At 36.3% G+C, this 17,784-nt stretch overlaps 1 protein-coding gene across 3 annotated transcripts in view; it reads right to left on the reverse strand.

Moving 5' to 3' along the window:
* Positions 1 to 1,514: 1,514 nt before the first annotated feature.
* Positions 1,515 to 17,784, reverse strand: part of GABRA1 (gamma-aminobutyric acid type A receptor subunit alpha1) — a 59,300-nt gene continuing 43,030 nt past the window's right edge. Inside the window, exons 8-10 of one of the 3 annotated variants that reach the window (XM_073890303.1) lie at positions 14,853 to 15,005; positions 10,860 to 10,939; positions 1,515 to 4,392 (exon numbers count right to left, since the gene is read on the reverse strand). In XM_073890303.1, coding sequence (XP_073746404.1) covers positions 4,081 to 4,392; positions 10,860 to 10,939; positions 14,853 to 15,005 — 545 coding nt within the window. In that variant the 3' untranslated portion in view covers positions 1,515 to 4,080. Of the gene's footprint in view, positions 4,393 to 10,859; positions 11,063 to 14,852; positions 15,006 to 17,784 lie in introns of all 3 variants that reach the window. The other 2 variants (XM_025866627.2, XM_073890307.1) reach the window with 2 other exon arrangements.

The following is a 17,784-nucleotide window of genomic DNA, read 5'->3' on the forward strand; positions in this document are numbered from 1 at the left end:
TTTGTTCAAAATGTTATAACTTTAGGTTCACTTGGATTCTCTATGAATTACGAACTCTCCAAGGTCATCCTGTCATCTCCACTTCTCTCATCTCAGTACCTACCACAGTAGCTGAAGGGTTTGAAGAGAGGTCTCATGTGTTAGATGGTGGTTAAATGGCTCACAACGCGTAGGGCTGGCCTTATATCCCCCAGCCATTGACAAATGGTCCAGGACCACTTCAATTCTTCTTACAGTTCAAGTTTTAGCTTGGGCATGATTAGTTCCTACAGATACAACTATGTAACTTATGAAGAGTGCCAAGTTAGCCCTGCTATTTGTCTCTTAGCACCCTCTACTTTTCTCACAGTATTTATATTATCTTTGCTTGATTCTCTGTCTTCCTTTCCTAATTGCAATTTCCTTAAGGAAAAAAGCCATGAAATATTTATGTCTACACCCCTATCATGGAGCACAATACTTAATACAGGATAGAGACTCAGCAAATGTTAGCAGAATTTAGCATAATTAAATTAACATTTGGAGTTTGACTGAAATGTGACTATAATGTAATCAAGTCAGATGTTTGTTCTTGTTGGTCACCAGAGTTGGAGAGATTTTAGAAAACTCCAACAGAAGGACTTAACAAACAGGTATAATGAAATTCAAACAGATGGTCAGCAATTATGCCAGGTCCATTCTGATTTTGATTTCTTAGCTAATTATTATGGTGGGCCCTGACATGGATGTATTTTGATAGCCAAAATTACCATCGTTCATTACATTCATTTTTGTGAGAGCCAAGGAATCAGTGAATGTGGATTCAGCTAGTTTACGTGAGCAGTTTTATTTGGATTGAATAAACAATTTGGTTGGAGGATTTTAAAATTATTAATTTTGCTAAATCATGAATCATTTTTTTGATAGATTATTTGTAGAGACAGAATTTATTTTGATTTTGCCTGGCCACCATCTAACACAGAAAGATTTTGCCTCACATAGTCTTGTCTGTGGAAACCCGGTACAGTTTTATCCCTGTCATTGAAATCATTTTTCTATTGTCTTTCAAGTGATTATAAGTATTTTGTACTTTAATCTGACTTTGTGGTCATAGAAACACTGAGGAAAAGAACAGTCCCAGGGGAGATTTTCAAATGACAATGCTCAGACTCCTCCCTCAAAACAATTAAACCAGAGTCTCTGTGCAGTAGTTCAGAAAACAGATTGGCTGTATTGACAATAGATACTCTACTATCATTTCAGCATTTTGATTCCGTTCTATTTATGTTTTATGAATTTTGAGTTGAAGTGCTACTGGTTGCACCAGAGATCGGGCATTTAATAATTCCTCTTTTCAAATGATTCATTTAAAAATCATAGTTTAGGGTCATATTATTGACATGTCTTCAAAACTCTTCTCTGTACCCTAGATTGTTGCTAGCACTTGGCACTTTAAGGTGCTCCCACGCGAAAATGTTTAAAACAGGTCAGTAGTAAGTCCTATGGATAACAGGAAAAGAGAGTCAAACATTCCATTTGGTTATTGAATAATATTAGCTTTATTATTATAATAGAATACAGTATGACATAAAATTAAGAACTTTTGCTAAACTGTGTAAAGCAATACATGCATCTACCATAAACAACCTCGATTCATGTTAGGTTTTATTGCCACTTCATTGCACTAAGGTGCAAAAAACATTCAGTGTCATCTTTTAAAAAATGTTCCTGGGGGTAAACAGGAACTGTCCTCTATAAGAGTGTATCTTTATTTTCAAGGAAGACTTAACTAGTATTACATGGTTTAGCAAAGCACTGTAGAAAAGCTACATAGAATAATTTGTCTTTGATAAATTGTGCAATCAATTTATACAATAGAATACTATTCACACATACTAACAAACTAAGAAATGATAGAAATGCAATCATTGCATAGCAGAAAGCAGACTAGTAAGAAATATTCACATCTAATGAGCAAAATACAGACCAAATGTTAGCCATGAGGAGTCTGGAAGATAAAATGCTCTTAATAAACACATTGGGTTAACGCCGAAAAATAACAGATATAAACAGCAACACGGAGATTAGAGCCATATTTCATTTTATTTTTTATACATGATATCTACACATGATACCAGAGGATGAAATGTCCTTGGTTCAGTCTTTATTGGCATAGCTCGTTGAATTTAGGCAGGACCAAATCAAACAATAAAGCACATTTAAAAAGAAAACCAGAGTTTGTTTAGGAAAACACAAACTGTGTTTTTTCCTACATCATTGGATAGCAGCTTTTTGAAAGAAACATTGCTCAAAACTTGGGTACGGATCCCAATGGACTTATTTGGCAATTATGCTGATAGGTCTATGTTGTAGTATTCTAAATGTGGTTAGACTATGACCTGTGGATTCTGGATGCTAAATTTAAACATCTCTGAAATTCTATCAGACAAAAGGAGACTTCAAAAATACCTTCTGCATAAATATTCATCTCTAAAACATCTGGGAAGTAATGAAACAGACCAGAATTTTTATAGGGAGTATTAATGGACCTCTTGTAGTTAAAGCCCTTACATAGTATACCTACAAATATATTGCTACAGTATAAATGAAATGTAATAATGTTACTCAATAAAAGCTATTTCCTGTACATTCTTTCATGTGTTTTTATATTTAATGCTACATATGGTATAACACTTATTGAGATAGTTGGTATCAGCAATTATAGCAATAATATACAGTTGATTTTCTAGCTCCAACTAATGATTTTCCATTTTCTTTGTATTTTACAAGAGCCTCAAATAGGGAAATCTGGCATGACTTGAGCAGAGAGCAAGTGATTTACTACTGTACACCGGACGATAGTTTGAAATTATAAGCTTTCTCTATATAAGCAGAATTTATACCCGTCTATTTTAAATTCCATCTGATTCCCACAGGCTGTTCTGTTTTTAATGCAGGCTCTAAGGTATTTCCATAGCACTTTACAACATTCTAACAGCTAAGAGCGGTGAGTCCTACACAATATTTTAAGAACACAACTTTAAAAAAGTAAAAAATGTACAATCTCATGCCGTATATTTACATACATAATTTCTATATTCTATATTTGCTTACTAGTCATAAATTTCAATCTAAAGCTTTTAATGTACTGTTATATAAAATAATACATTCAACAATTCTAGAGCTTGCAAAATATGTTTGCCCCTCTAAAAACATCTTTTCATAATGAGAATCAAGTGATTATTGGACCCATGTGCTATCTGGATATAGACAGGGTGGCAAAGGGAATATTTTTTAATTGTTTTTTTTTTTTAGTATTTAGTTTTTATTGAGTGTATGTCTCTGTTAAAATGATTCCTCATTGAATCTAGTGATAAAAGCTCAGATGATGGTGAAGTAACCTATTTAAAGCATTTCTCTCTTTTGGATTAAATGTGCTTAACGGTAAGGAACTGCACGTTTGCCTATGCAATTTCCATGAATTTTAAAATATCCTTTAAAAACAGAATAATGCATTAGCCATTTTTAAACGGAGAAAAAAATGGGGATCTTAAGCTTTGGAAACAAAGCGTTAAAGCTATACATCAGTTTAAAAAACAAAACAAAATGTAAAGTACACTGCAGTCTGCGCAATAAAGACATAGATTTTTAAAATTTCTTTCAATAAACATTTATAATTTATTCCTTGAAACACCTCCACATAAAAATATTTTTGACATATACAGTATCTTTTTTTTAGAATATTTGGAAATATATATCTACAAATGACCTGGGAGTTATAGAGTTAAAAGTTTTATTTTCCTTCTACTTTTCTTCATAGCCTGGACCTACTCCCCCAACCTTTCCTCTCTTTCATTCTGTCTCCTTCTGTCGTGACTTTTCTCTCTTGCTTCCTCTCTCAGAATCCTGTCTCTCAGCTGTATGCTCTGCTTTGCTCTGGACTGCTGGACAGGGGTCTGTTGTTCTTGTATGAATTATGGAATAAGGAAACCTTCAAATTCTTTAAGACAGAGGCAATAAAGCAGGTAGAAATCACTGCGTTGAGAACAGAAAGCAATTCCCAGTGCGGAGGACTGAACAACAGAATGTGAATGAAAGGACCTATTGATGTGGGGTGGGGGCTTTTAGCTGAGGCTCTCTGTTTAAATATGTAGCCCAATAGACCAAGTTAAAGATTCCAAATAGCAGCGGGAAAGCTATTCTTGACAGTCGGTCAATTTTGCTGACACTGTTAAAGGTTTTCTTGGGTTCTGGTGGTTTTGTTTCCGGCTTGACTTCTTTTGGTTCTATGGTTGCACTTTTAGCAATCGTGGCTAAGCCGGGGTCACCCCTGGCCAAATTGGGGGTGTAGCTGGTTGCTGTTGGTGCATAAGTATTGTTTTTCTTAATGAGAGGATCCTTCACTTTCTTTGGCTATAGAAGGAAAGAGTAAAAGCATTTTGTTCAGTAAACTGTGGGAAGGAAGTTTATAAGTTGTTGAGCAAAGTGAACTTTACTTTGGAACCCAAACCTATGCTTTGTTTAAAACGTGAGAAATGTCATGTATGACTGTATTATTGAGACAAAAGAAAAATGCAGACACAAATGCCCAGTTATAAAATTGACAAATTTGGGCATCTACCGTACAGCACAGTGTTTACAGCTAATAATACATATCCTAGACGTGAGTGTTGCCAAGACTAGGTCTTAAACATTCTCACCACAAAAAAAGAAATGGTAACTTTGTGACAGGATGCAGATGACAACTGATGCTATGGCAGTAATCGCTTCACAACATATAAATGTATCATATGAACCACACTGTATGCCTCAAACTTACACAATGTCATGTGTCACGTATCTCAATAAAGCTGGAAAAAAAATGCACAGTATTTTCCAGGCTTTCCAATCAGGAGGAGGAGTGATGTGATGCCAGTTTAGGAGCCTATCCTCAAGAAGCTTTATAGCCTCAGCCTTTACCCTCTAGAAACATATTACTGCCTCATGAAGAAGCCTGGACTAGAAAACTGGGTGACCAGAGATCATGTGCAGTAGAGAGGGCCCGCCAGTTACCAGGCCCCAGACGAATGAGAGGCCATCGTGGATTCTCTCCCCCTGGTGGAGTCTTTCATGTACTGCAACCATGTTACTGAGCCCACGGTCTACTAACCTTAAGTACCACCAGGTTGTTCCCAGCCCCAAGCGCCTGGTGGTTACTTTAAGGCACTAAGTTTTGGAGTGGTTTGTTTTGCAGCAGTAAGATGCTGAGCCAATTATTATTTGCTCCTTCTCCCTATGTTGCAAGTGGGCAAATGATAAAGCAGAGTGATTCAGGGTATCCTGAAGTCAATTCTTATTCAGTGTCAGCTGCTTGTCCATGTTATCTGTGCAATGATGTCTCAACGCGCAGCATTTCTTGGGGTTTCTGTCATATAGAAATTTCTAAAAACCGAAGTGGATCATTGTTTACAGCTATGTGGTCTGATTCAGTTGCCACTAGCCACTTACGACTACTGAGTACTTGAAATATGGCTAGTGTCTAAGTATAAAATATGTATAGGATTCTGAAGGTCTACTATAAAAAAAAAGAAAAAAGAATGCAATATCTCTTTAATAGTGTTTTTTATTGTTTACACATTGTAAATATAATATTTTTGATATATTGGTTAAATCATATTATTAAGTCATTAATTCAACATCTGAAACTAACACCATACTGTATGTTAACTAACTAGAAATTAAATAAAAAGTCGAAAAAGAAAAAAAGATTAGTTTCACTGGTTTGTACTTTTTAAATAAGGCTATTAAAATTTTAAATTATATATATGGCTCACATTTGTGTCTCACGTATTTCTGCTGGACAGCATTAATGTAGAAGAGTAGTTCTCATTCTTTTGTGCTCATTAAATCACTAGTTAAAAAATTTTAAAGGGCAAATATCTTGGGCACAATCCATATTTTGAATCAAAATTCCTCAGGAGCAGAGTCTGGTTACTGATACTGCAAAAGGGTATGCAGAGAATACTGATGAGCAGCTAAACCTGACCAACCAGACTCAATGCTCTCTGAATAATTTGTATTTTTATTATTGAATCAGAATAAAATCTTACTACCAGAAGACCTGCTGCTTTTCACAAGGCACGCTAGTCAGGTATTTTAACAGGTTAATTTCTTTATCCAGCCCTGTAACCTATCTGCTACTTTTTCTCCCTTCTCCGAATCCTTAAGAATTACATTAAGACAATGACAAAGAGCTCAGAATTTTTTCTTTCTAGTATTACATCATTAAAAGTAAGGCCACTTACTCCAAGTGTACTCCTATTTTATAGTGAATACAGATTTGGTTAAGCTTTATGAAGAGTGACAGAAATTTCCATAATTATTTGTACAAAAATAAAACAAGTAACAGTGATTCTTTCAATGTCAAAATGACTACAGGTCAAAAATAGATATGGTTTAGTAAGTTATGCAGGGAAAGACTAACACCATATATATGATTTCACTTATATATGGAATCTAAAAAACAAAACAAATGAATAAACAAACACAAAGCAGAAACAGACCATAAGTACAGAGAACAAATTGTTGGTTGCCAGAGCAGAGGACAAGGGGGTGGATGGGCAAAATGGGTAAAGGGCAGTGGGAAATACTGGCTTCTAGTTATGGAGTGAGTACATCACGGGAATAAAAGGCACAGCATCGGGAATATAGTCAATGGTATCATAACAGCATTGGATTGTGACCCTTGGTAGCTACATTTGTGGTGAGCACAGCATTAATGCATAGAGTTGTGGAATCACTAGGTTGTACATCTGAAACTAATGTAACATTTTGTATCATCTATACTAGAATAAAAAAGTAGATATGGTTGATTATTTCAACACCCTTAAATAGCCAGCCCAAATTTGTATTAGTTCATTTCTTAAAAAATAAGAGTTCTAACATTGCAGAATACATGAAAAAGCATGCATGTCCTTTAGATAAAATGTATATGTACTCAGGCGCCTGTTTGTTAAGAGTTCAGGAACTGCTGGGGCGCCTGGGTGACAGTCGTTAAGCGTCTGCCTTCGGCTCAGGTCATGATCCCAGGGTCCTGGGATCAAGCCCTGCATCGGGCTCCCTGCTCCGCGGGAAGCCTGCTTCTCCCTCTCCCTCTCCTGCTCCCCCTGCTTGTGTTCCCTCTCTCACTGTGTCTCTCTCTATCAAATAAATAAAATCTTTAAAAAAAAAAAAAAGTATATGTACTCTATTGTGGAAGAGAGGCAATGGGTTCCAATCTAATCAAAAGTTGTTGAGTGAGACACCCTGTTAGATAAACTGAAATGAATAACCTGCAGCAGGAATAATTCTTGGGGAAGAGTTTATATTTTTGATAGATTTCATTTCTCCCAGTGCCAAATTATAATACTCCAGTACTAAGTTTCTCAAGTTAAGTGATTTTATTTGCAACATCATGTTGAATAAAATATTGAGAAATATCTGGTTGGATTATCAGGAAAGAATAATAATCTTTTTTTTTTTAATTTTCAAGAATGTTGAGCTCCCTACATTCTTTAAGAAATTGGTATTTCTTTTTTTATTAACATATAATGTATTATTTGTTCCAGGGGTACAGGTCTGTGATTCATCAGTCTTACTCAATTCATAGAGCTCACCATAGCACATACCCTCCCCAATGTCCATCACCCAGCCACCCCATCCTTCCCACCCCCTCCACTCCAGCAACCCTCGGTTTGTTCCTGAGATTAAGAGTCTCTTATGGTTTGTCTCCCTCTCTGGTTTTGTCTTGTTTCATTTTTCCCTCCCTTCCCTTATGATCCTCTGTTCTGTTTCTCAAATTCCTCAAATCAGTAAGATCATATGATAGTTGTCTTTGTCTGATTGATTTATTTTGCTTAGTATAATACCTTCAAGTTCCATCCACATCATTGCAAATGGCAAGATTTTGTGTTTTTTGATGGGGCTGCATAATATTCCATTGTGTATATATGTGTGTGTGTGTGTGTGTGTGTGTGTGTGTGTGTATGTATGTGTATACACCACATCTTCTTTATTCATTCATCTGTTGATAGACATCTAGGCTCTTTCCATAGTTGGTTATTGTGGACTTTGCTGCTATAAACATTGGGGTGCACGTGCCCCTTCAGATCACTACATTTGTATCTTTGGGGTAAATACCCAGGAGTGCAATTGCTGGGTCATACAGCAGCTCTATTTTCAAATTTTTGAGGAACCTCCATACTGTTTTCCAGAGTGGCTGCACCAGCTTGCATTCCCACCAACAGTGTAGGAGGGTTCCCCTTTCTCCACATCCCCGCCAACATCTGTCATTTCCTGACTTGTTAATTTTAGCCATTCTGACTGGTGTGAGGTGGTATCTCATTGAGGTTTTGATTTGTAAGAAACTGATATTTCTTTTAGCAATTTACCATATGAAAATGGATCTTAAGCAGGCTCCTGAATGCTCAGTTGATAATGTGATGACTTAGAGAACTTTTCTTTTTATTTTCAAGTTATACCATGTTAGAGATTGAAAATTTAATTCTCCTGAAAACACTCACCTGGTCATAGAAAATATATTTTATTAATTCTCTCTAAATGTCAAAATGAGACCTGGATTACACTGTGCTCACACTCCCTGTAAAAAGCCAATCAAACTGGCAAAGCCCTGGGGAAGATTTTTACAGAGGCATAGATAATTTACAGAAAATATTATCTTTCTCATTTGGATGATGGCTATAGATGAATTACTGACATATGTATATATTTATATAGATAAGATACGACTCTATATCTATATTTGTATACTGAATAACATGGACTGTAGATTGCTAGAGATCAGAGTATTTCCGAATACAGGGTCAGACAGAAATAAATAACTGAACTTTGAGCTCAACCAATGCCTCAACACAAATTCTATGTTTTCTGGACCAAGTTCAACTAACAAGTCATTAACAACTGATACTGATGAGACAGAATCAGAAAGACACTGGCCTCTTGCAACAAAGAGAGTATTCAGATAGAAAAGCAATTGTTCCCAATGTTGGCATATCACTTTTCAGTTGTATATCACCCACGTTTACAGATCATTAATTCTGAAGCCCTTTAGCAGACTATTTTAGTGATTCTAAGATACGAATTTAAAAATGTTCACATCTATGACTCTGGGTTATGTCTTATACTTGGTAGTGTCTTATGATTAACTATTCCCCATGTTTGGATCTCTCTTCTTTGGGATGCTCTTCTGTTCTAGGACAAATGGAGACCATCAATGTCTAAAGTAAGTATCTGACAATCACTCTGTGCTCACTCTTTTACTCCTCCTTACTCCTCTCTCCAACCGGTAAATGCAATCCCTTTGTCTTGTCCCTTCTCTCTCCTGAACCTGAGCCAAGGTCCTTGGTTTGCAAATTCAGATTTTTTTTTTTTTATACTTGGCAAGCACGTTTCAAGGCAAGTGAATTTTGAGGGCCTGGTTAGGGTTCTGTTGGCTGCCATAGTGCATTCTATACAGACCTTCTTTTGCTTTCACTTGTGTAGGAGATCATTGGGGTGTTCAGCTGACTCATCTGTGCCTGATGGGTAAATCTAAAAGAGCTTTTACTTGGCAAAATCTTTTCTTTCCTACTTATGCATATATTAATAGCTCATCTTATAATCAGTAACACTTTAAATTAGTTTATTTTTTTTAAAGATTTTTATTTATTTATTTTGACAGAAAGAGAGAGACACAGCGAGAGAGGGAACACAAGCAGGGGGAGTGGGAGAGGGAGAAGCAGACTTCCCGTGGAGCAGGGAGCCCGATGCGGGGCTCGATCCCAGGACCCCGAGATCATGACCTGAGCCAAAGGCAGACGCTTAACAACCGAGCCACCCAGGCGCCCCTTAAATTAGTCTAAATAAGGTAGATGTTTCCACCACAAAGCATTTTCCTTTCTAGTACATCCATGGAGCTATGAGGGAAACACCATTAAGTAAATTTCTTTACAATAGACTTTCATATTCTTGAATATCCCGTGACTCTGTGATATAATATGCAGCATTATTCAAGTGTATTCAACCATAGAACTTTATTCTTAGAGACTATCTCATGATACTAGTACTCGGAGGAATAGACTTTTGGGAAAAAGCTGCTATAGAGTGATTCTTCCTAGATTATTTCTAGACATCTTACAATCTCTGTGTCTCTGACTTCGACTTCTTTCCACCATTCCAAGGCTCGCTTGCATTTTGACATATTTTTCCTTCAAGCCATACAAGTAGAAATATCCTCGCCTCATGTGCTTTAAAATACGCTCTAAAATAGGTTCTAATTTAGGAAAACGGTAATGAGCTTGACTTGATAATTTTCTACAATGAAGGATTTTTCTGTGATTTGTGTATGATCCTTAAAGCAAACCTAATTTGGAAAGGAAATATATTTCCTGTCCTTTACTTCACTGAAAATTGGAGATAATACATTTTGTAAACTAAATTCAGTCGAGGCATTAGAGTTAATGGTATTTATGACCAAAGTGATTAGGCTCAGAAAACAACCAAAAGACTGTGATTTTTAAGTTCAAATTATAAATGGCATAAATTTATTTGCTCCTAATGTCAAGTTGATTAAAACTGTTCTCAAATCAATAGAGACCACAGGAAAGCATATTTGAGTAGAAATGTTTACCTTTGTCCCTCCTTTATCTCCTTCACTCTACTTTGCACATCGGCTCACTTAAACAACCTCTCTCTTTAGCACTTCCAAAATTACCACAGCAGACAGTCACTTATGATACAAGAAACAGAGAATCCTCATTACTGTGTCTGCATTCTTCATCCATTCCCCAAAGTCCAAACATGCCATCTCACAGGTTTAATAAGACATACCAGTGACAGATCATGGGGGATACTGAAGTACTTACCTTTTCTGGAACCACACTTTTGCCATCCCATGCATAACCTCTCTTGGTGAAATAATTGACCGTGGCAAACTCGATCAGAGCTGAGAACACAAAGGCGTAGCACACTGCAATGAACCAATCCATAGCAGTGGCGTAAGCCACCTTAGGAAGAGAATTTCTGGCACTGATGCTCAAAGTTGTCATAGTGAGCACAGTTGTTACTCCTGTAAAGGAAGAAATTAAGTGAATCTGTAGGTTCACACTACAAAATTTGATCACTGGAGGTCAGCCTACTAGGGCAAAGGGAAACCAGTAGGACCACAGATACATTGTGTTTTTTAGTTCATCCCACTTTGGTTTGGGATGGATGAGTTTTAATTTAACCCTATTGTAGTTGGCAGTTCACAGTGCGGCAGTATTGAGGGGGATCTCTTGGAGGGATAAACTGCTCTGCTATTGGGAAGCTGTTAATAACAGCATGAATTCCTTTAATTGGGTGCCTTGAACAAGGTGTCCTGGGCAGGAAAGGAAGTAATACTGTCTCACTGTCCCCAACTTTTTGAAACAGAAAGCAATGATCTTCGTTGTCTCTGATCCACAAGAAACTGCTGGATCCTCAGCCCTGTTTAATATTCTATCTGCATATCCTAAATGTATAAACCAAGAAGTCAACAGCTTCTTGTTAATCACTGATAGATAATTGAATTATTTTAGGATAATATTTTGTTACATTACTTTTAATTAATTAATTTATTTTAGGGTAATATTTTGTTACAAACTTATTTTAATTATTATTTTAGGGTAATATTAATTATTTATTTTAGGGTAATATTTTGTTACAAACTCTTCTACTTTTAAATTATCTTTCCCTCCTAATTCTGATACAGCTCCTTTTTTGAAGAAACTCCTGAAATGTGTTGCATGTCACTTGCTTGAGGGCACACGGCACAGAAGTGACAAAACAAACATTTGAGCACAAGCTTGCCTGATTTAGATGTCCACAATCTTTCCCTTTCTCTGTTAATGCTGCCTCATCTGCCCTTGGTCTGCACATCCATCCTTAGTGATTCAAGTTACCAATATTCAAAGCGGTTTTCAAGTCAGTTGTTTTTAGCTTATTTAGATAATTAGTATATGTAATGCAGTATGATCTAATATTATAAGATACATTTTAAGCCATTTGAAAGGGCATTAAAAAATTCACAGTAACCCAGCAGGCTGCACGGTATGGAAAAACTTCAAACCTTTTTCAGTGACTGGTCCCAGACTCACCACTTACTAGCTCAATGGCCGCATAGGCATATTCACTTCTAGGGACCTCAGTCTCCATATCTGTAAGAGGGGTAATTTAGATTTCATTCTCTCAATTATATATCATTGCTGAAATTCTAAGAGAAATTTCTGCAGTAATTCACAAGATTATTTGAGGATTAAATGTAACAATATGTAAAACGTTTTAAAGATGATAAATTATTGCTGTGGAAGATATTGTCATCCGATGTGTTTAAAACTCATATCTATGATTACCCCTTTTGATTAATTTTTAGAGAATCAGCAGTATCACACAGCTGGTAGGTGGTTAATTTTTCATAGCTGCTTTAAAACATCCAATATTCCCTAGTTTTCCATGAATTTTAAGGTAGATGATCTTTGTAACTATGTTAGGAAGTGATAAGAGTAAGAAGAAACACAGAGACTTTTATTGAATCATATTTTTGATACACGGTCACAGATAAAAAAAGGGAATAGACTTACTTTAAACTTTGGAGATGTTACAGAAAGTTCTGGGGCATTATCTGTATTATGTAACCAACAAACGTTTTAAGAAATAGTGGCTGGTAAACAGCTCTTAAATTTACATATCAATATTAACTTGAGCAAAGAGCAAGGTAATTAAATGTCGGTATTTGAGGAACAGAACAACCCAGTTTCAAGTCCCAGCTCTTTAATTGCTGAATGACCTTGGGAAAATTGTCTCACAATTCTGAACTTCTGTTGGTTTTCTTAAAAAAAATTATTTCTTTGCAAATTAATTTTAATAAGTCTAACTCAGAGGGCTATTATGAGTATTAAATAAACTACTGTAAAAAAGTGTTCAGCATTGAACAAAGTTAATGGCTATTATTACTGGCAACTTCAGTCCTTGTTAATAAACCTCTGCTACAGTGAATTCCATTTTTTTCTCAAATTTTGGTTCATGTAGGCAACTGTCAGAAGTAATTTGGGAATGTGTGTTCTTAAACCAAATGCATCCATAAATTAAGAAGGGCATAAGGAGAGGGGTGTGTGTGTGTGTGTGTGTGTGTGTGTGTGTGTGTGGTCTTACAATTCCTGCTAGAGGGACAGGGAAAAGAACAAAAATGGGTTGAGCATATATCGAGTTCCAAGAATTCAACCTGACAATTGACATATTTGTATTCTTCTCAATCTTTTAAACAGCACTATTTTACTTTAATTGCATTCTCATTTTATAGGCAACTAAATCTTAAAAAAAATGAAGATTGAACCTAAAACTTTGATCTATCTGGCAACAAAATTACATGATCACATTGCCTCTAAATGACAGAGAACAGGCACCAGCAAGAAGATGACCTTTGACGACATAAAACAGGCTTCAGCTATGTTGCATTCTTGATGCCTTATAATAAACTGTTACAAAGTACTTTTTTTTTCTTTTTCCTTTGTGTATTTTTTCTTTAAATAGCTGTGACCCTCTCAGGCATCTCACCCAGTGCGGAGGAATGTTCGAGTTGAGACTAAAAACAATAGAAACATGTGTTCTAAATAAATGTTAAAAGGCTAAAGGTCTTGGGAAATTGTATTTGTGATTGTACTGAACTTAAAACATTGAAATATATAACTTGATACACGGAAATACTTGCCACAGTTGAGTTTACAGATATGTAGTTATGTTCACCAAAAGGGCATAAGTTGGCTGAGATATCAGATTGTTGAAAATGTTAAGAGTAAGGTTTTTGACTTATAAAACATTCCAAAATGCTTTAGAGAATTTTCAAACAGGAAGGGTAGGATTTATTAGGGTAAGAAGGGGGAAGAGTGAGCATTTAAAAAAATCTTTTTCACCTAGTACTATTATTCATTCTACAAAAATAAACATAAAACATAAAATATGTTCTCTATTCTATTTTTCTCAAATTCCAGTGAATATACATCTATAAATAAGCATCTTGACAAGAGTTCAATCTTCAGTTCTAGTAAGTGGCTTCAACACTAGTTAATATTAACAAATGGTAATAAAAGAAGTTTGAAATGAACTACTCTTGTGCTCTGCGGCTGGAATCATTCTGGATCTTTTTTTTTTTTTAAGATTTTATTTATTTATTCATGAGAGATGAGAGAGAGAGAGAGAGAGAGAGAGAGAGAGGCAGAGGGAGAAGCAGGCTCCCAAGGAGCAGGGAGCCCGATGCGGGACTTGATCCCAGGACCCTGGGATCATGACCTGAGCTGAAGGCAGATGCTTAACCATTTGAGCCACCCAGGTGCCCTCATTCTGGATCTTAATATACCTGTGTTTCTAGGCTACTGTCAGAGCAAAGATTTGGTGGTTTCCAACCTGGAAGCCCTTTGCTAAGTTCAGAAGAAAAAACTCTTTTCTGGGCACTTGTAGCAAAGTCTTGCTTTTTTCCTGAGATAACTGATTTTCCATACCTTGCCTATTCTTGAAGAATGATACCATAGGGATCTCTGCACATGAATAATCTTTAGTTTAGATTATAAGCCTCTTAAGGCTTTTTATTCCATAGTAAAGAGTCTTAAACATAGCATGTGCCTAGTTGATATTCACATGCATCTATTTACATACATTAAAACAGCTTGCAATTTAAAGAGTTTTTTAAAATCACACCATAATGAGAATGGTAATTCTTTGAACCTTTCTATTGTGCTAACTTCAGATTTTAATGTATAGTTATTTTTTCATTCCATTTGCAACATCATCAGGATGATATAACTTGCTCCCCAGACCCTTGCCTGCATGTCCTGATTGGCACTTACCAAAGACAGTCCTCGCTGGTACAGACTCTCTGTTGAGCCAGAACGAGACTTGGGAGAGAATGACTGTCATTATGCATGGCAGGTATGTTTGAATAACAAAATAGCCAATCTTTCTCTTCAGGTGGAAATGAGTGGTCATAACAACATATTCTCCTAGAGGGTGAAACAGACAGTAAGGTGAGCAATTTGACCTTGAAAAGAAGTTATCTCTGGATTTTTCCATCAGTAGCAAAAACCTAGACTTAAGACATATCCTGTCTCCATGTGACATCTGGTTCCTGAAGAGAAAATGTTTATCCAGGAAAGAAAAAAGACGTTGTGAAAACACCAGAATGGGTTTGAGTATGAAATTGAGGTGCCAGAGATCTCATGGATATTGCTACCTCCTTATCCTGGTATATCACACATTTAAGAGACATAGATGAGCAACTATTTACAGATTGGCTTTAATGACCCTGAAGGCAATGTGCGAGATCCTGACAACACATACCAATGGATTAGAACAGACCAAATCCCCAGTTTACCATTGCGGAGGACATTTAGGCTGTCTAATGAAGGAGCTTTGGTGTCCAAGTTAGGGGAATTCCAGCTCTAACACCAGCGCTTCCTTTCAGCAGCTCTGTGATCCTGGGTAAGTCATTTAGCTTAGCCTGATCTTTGGAATGAGGAGAGTGGGATGGAATCCAGGGATTTTCAAAATTTATTTTGAGGAATACCCTCACCAGAATCACCTGGGAAGGTTTTGAAACATTCAGTTCTTCAGGTCCCACCTAGATACACAAACTATTCTTTAAGGGAGGCCAAGGAAAATCCACTTCAATATAGATTTTTCCTAGCCTGGGCTAGGAAACAGTGGACTAGCTGGGCACACTTCATGGTCTTTGTATACATCAAAGTCTGATTTCATCTAGAGATCCAAAGTGATTGACATGCAACCCAAATTATAGGAGTTTTTTTTTTTAAATTGATGTTATATTTTCTCAATTATAAATCTTAAAATTTTAGCTTTATCCATTCTGAATATATACTGAGCTATCTGTGGGTGGGTAGGAGAGAAATAGGTGTGTTTTTACTAAGAAAACATCACTTTCTTTGGTATTCATGTTGCTCCAGCTTTCTCCTTCCCTTCAACTCCAAATTTTGCCCTACGCAATCTGTGGATTTATATCCCAGCCCATGGCCATCCTCCTTCAGCCCTATAATGTGGCTAAAACTGTCCATGATCTCTTAATATCCCAATCCTCATCTTTCTGCAAAGTAATCATAGAGGTTCCTGGTATAGTTCTGCTTTCAGCTTCCCCCCCCCTTTTTTTTTTGTCTCTATCCAGGAATTGCCTTTCTCACCTCTGCCCCAGCATCATTTGTACCTAGAGGGCTGCCAAATCTACAGCTCTAAGGGATATTACTTTAAAATCAACCTGTATGCCCAAATACCTACTGGACATCTCAGAGATACTGATTTTTCATTGACATCATCAACTAAATGTGTTCAAAAACTGACATTAGTTAACCTTTCCCATAAAAAAATATAATGACCAACGTATAGTTGTGCTGCTTTTTCCCTTAGAGTCCATCTCTAAATTCATGGTACTCTCTCATCTGTCTGCTCACTCAGACTAAAATCCTAGAATCAAACCTTGGATGTTAAGTAGGGCTTCTGAGAGAGAGAGAAAGGAATCAGTTGATCACAATTTTAATTTCTCCTGTGCAGTATCTCTTAGTCTATCTCTTATCTCATGGTCACTGCTCTTAACTCTTTTGTAGATCTATTAACTGCCTTGTTTATCTCCAGTCACTTCCTCACTCCAGTTTTCCCTAAATTTTGATGTCAGAGTAATCTTTTTAAAGTGTACATAAAATCTTAAGATACCTTAATGGATTCCCATTATCTACATTAAGGTTTCTCAACCTCAGCACTATTGACATTTCAGACCAGATAGTTGTTTGTTGTGGGGGCTGTCCTATATGTTTTTGGATTTTTCACTTGACCTATACCCACTAGATGCCACTAGTAAACACTTCGCCCTCCCCCAGTGTGACAATCAACAATGTCTCCAGTATCATCTACTGACAAGCAAACTTCTCCATTACCTGGATTTAAGACTCTCCGTGTCACAGCTCTAATATGCTTTTCACTATCGTGTCTCATGTCTTACCACACATTTTCACATCTCAGTATCTTGATACAAAATTCTCTACTTGACACCTATTATTGCTGAATATTTTGTTCATCTATAGGCTGGGCTCAGTCCATAGCAGAATAGGAAGAAATGCACTACAGAGGAAAGTTTATTAGGTTTGGATTTGGGTTCAAAACTTAGATATGCTATTTTCTTCCTGGATAGACTTGGGTAACTCACTTACAGTCTCTGATCCTCAGTTTCTTGATCTATAAAAAAGTGAGAAGTATGTTGTGGGGAGAATAAAGAATAAGGGCTCTGATTAAGATCATGCTATGTAAGAGTTTTAAAATAAATTTTAGTTCCTTTCTCCACTTTCTCCTCTTTTCCCTCCAATCAGAATTCGTAAAAATATTGGTAAAATAAATGCATTTACTCTTTATAGGAGAAAATCATACACACACACACACACACAAGTATGCTTTCACTGCTAATTGTTAATAATGATAACAATTGCCATTGACTGATCACTAGGAAGTAACTTCAAATTTATTTATAGCTTCTGTTTACATTTATAATAAAATCTCATACTTTTTATTTTAGCTAACTTATATGCTTATATCCCTCTCATTAAACTGAAAGTTAATTGGAAAGAGGGACAGTTCTTTGAATATAGAAGGTTTTACATATTTTAAGTATTCAACATCTGTGTATGGTGAAAAGGAGGCACTGAGGTTTAAGGGCACTCACTCAAATTAACATCCATGAGACTCTTTCTTTGGGAGGGGAAATACAACGTTTACTAATTTCTT

This window comes from Callorhinus ursinus, unplaced genomic scaffold, assembly GCF_003265705.2.
Source record: "Callorhinus ursinus isolate GAN/ISIS: 27379988/994484 unplaced genomic scaffold, GSC_fseal_2.0 scaffold3, whole genome shotgun sequence".
In the NCBI taxonomy this organism is placed as follows: Eukaryota; Metazoa; Chordata; class Mammalia; order Carnivora; family Otariidae; genus Callorhinus; species Callorhinus ursinus.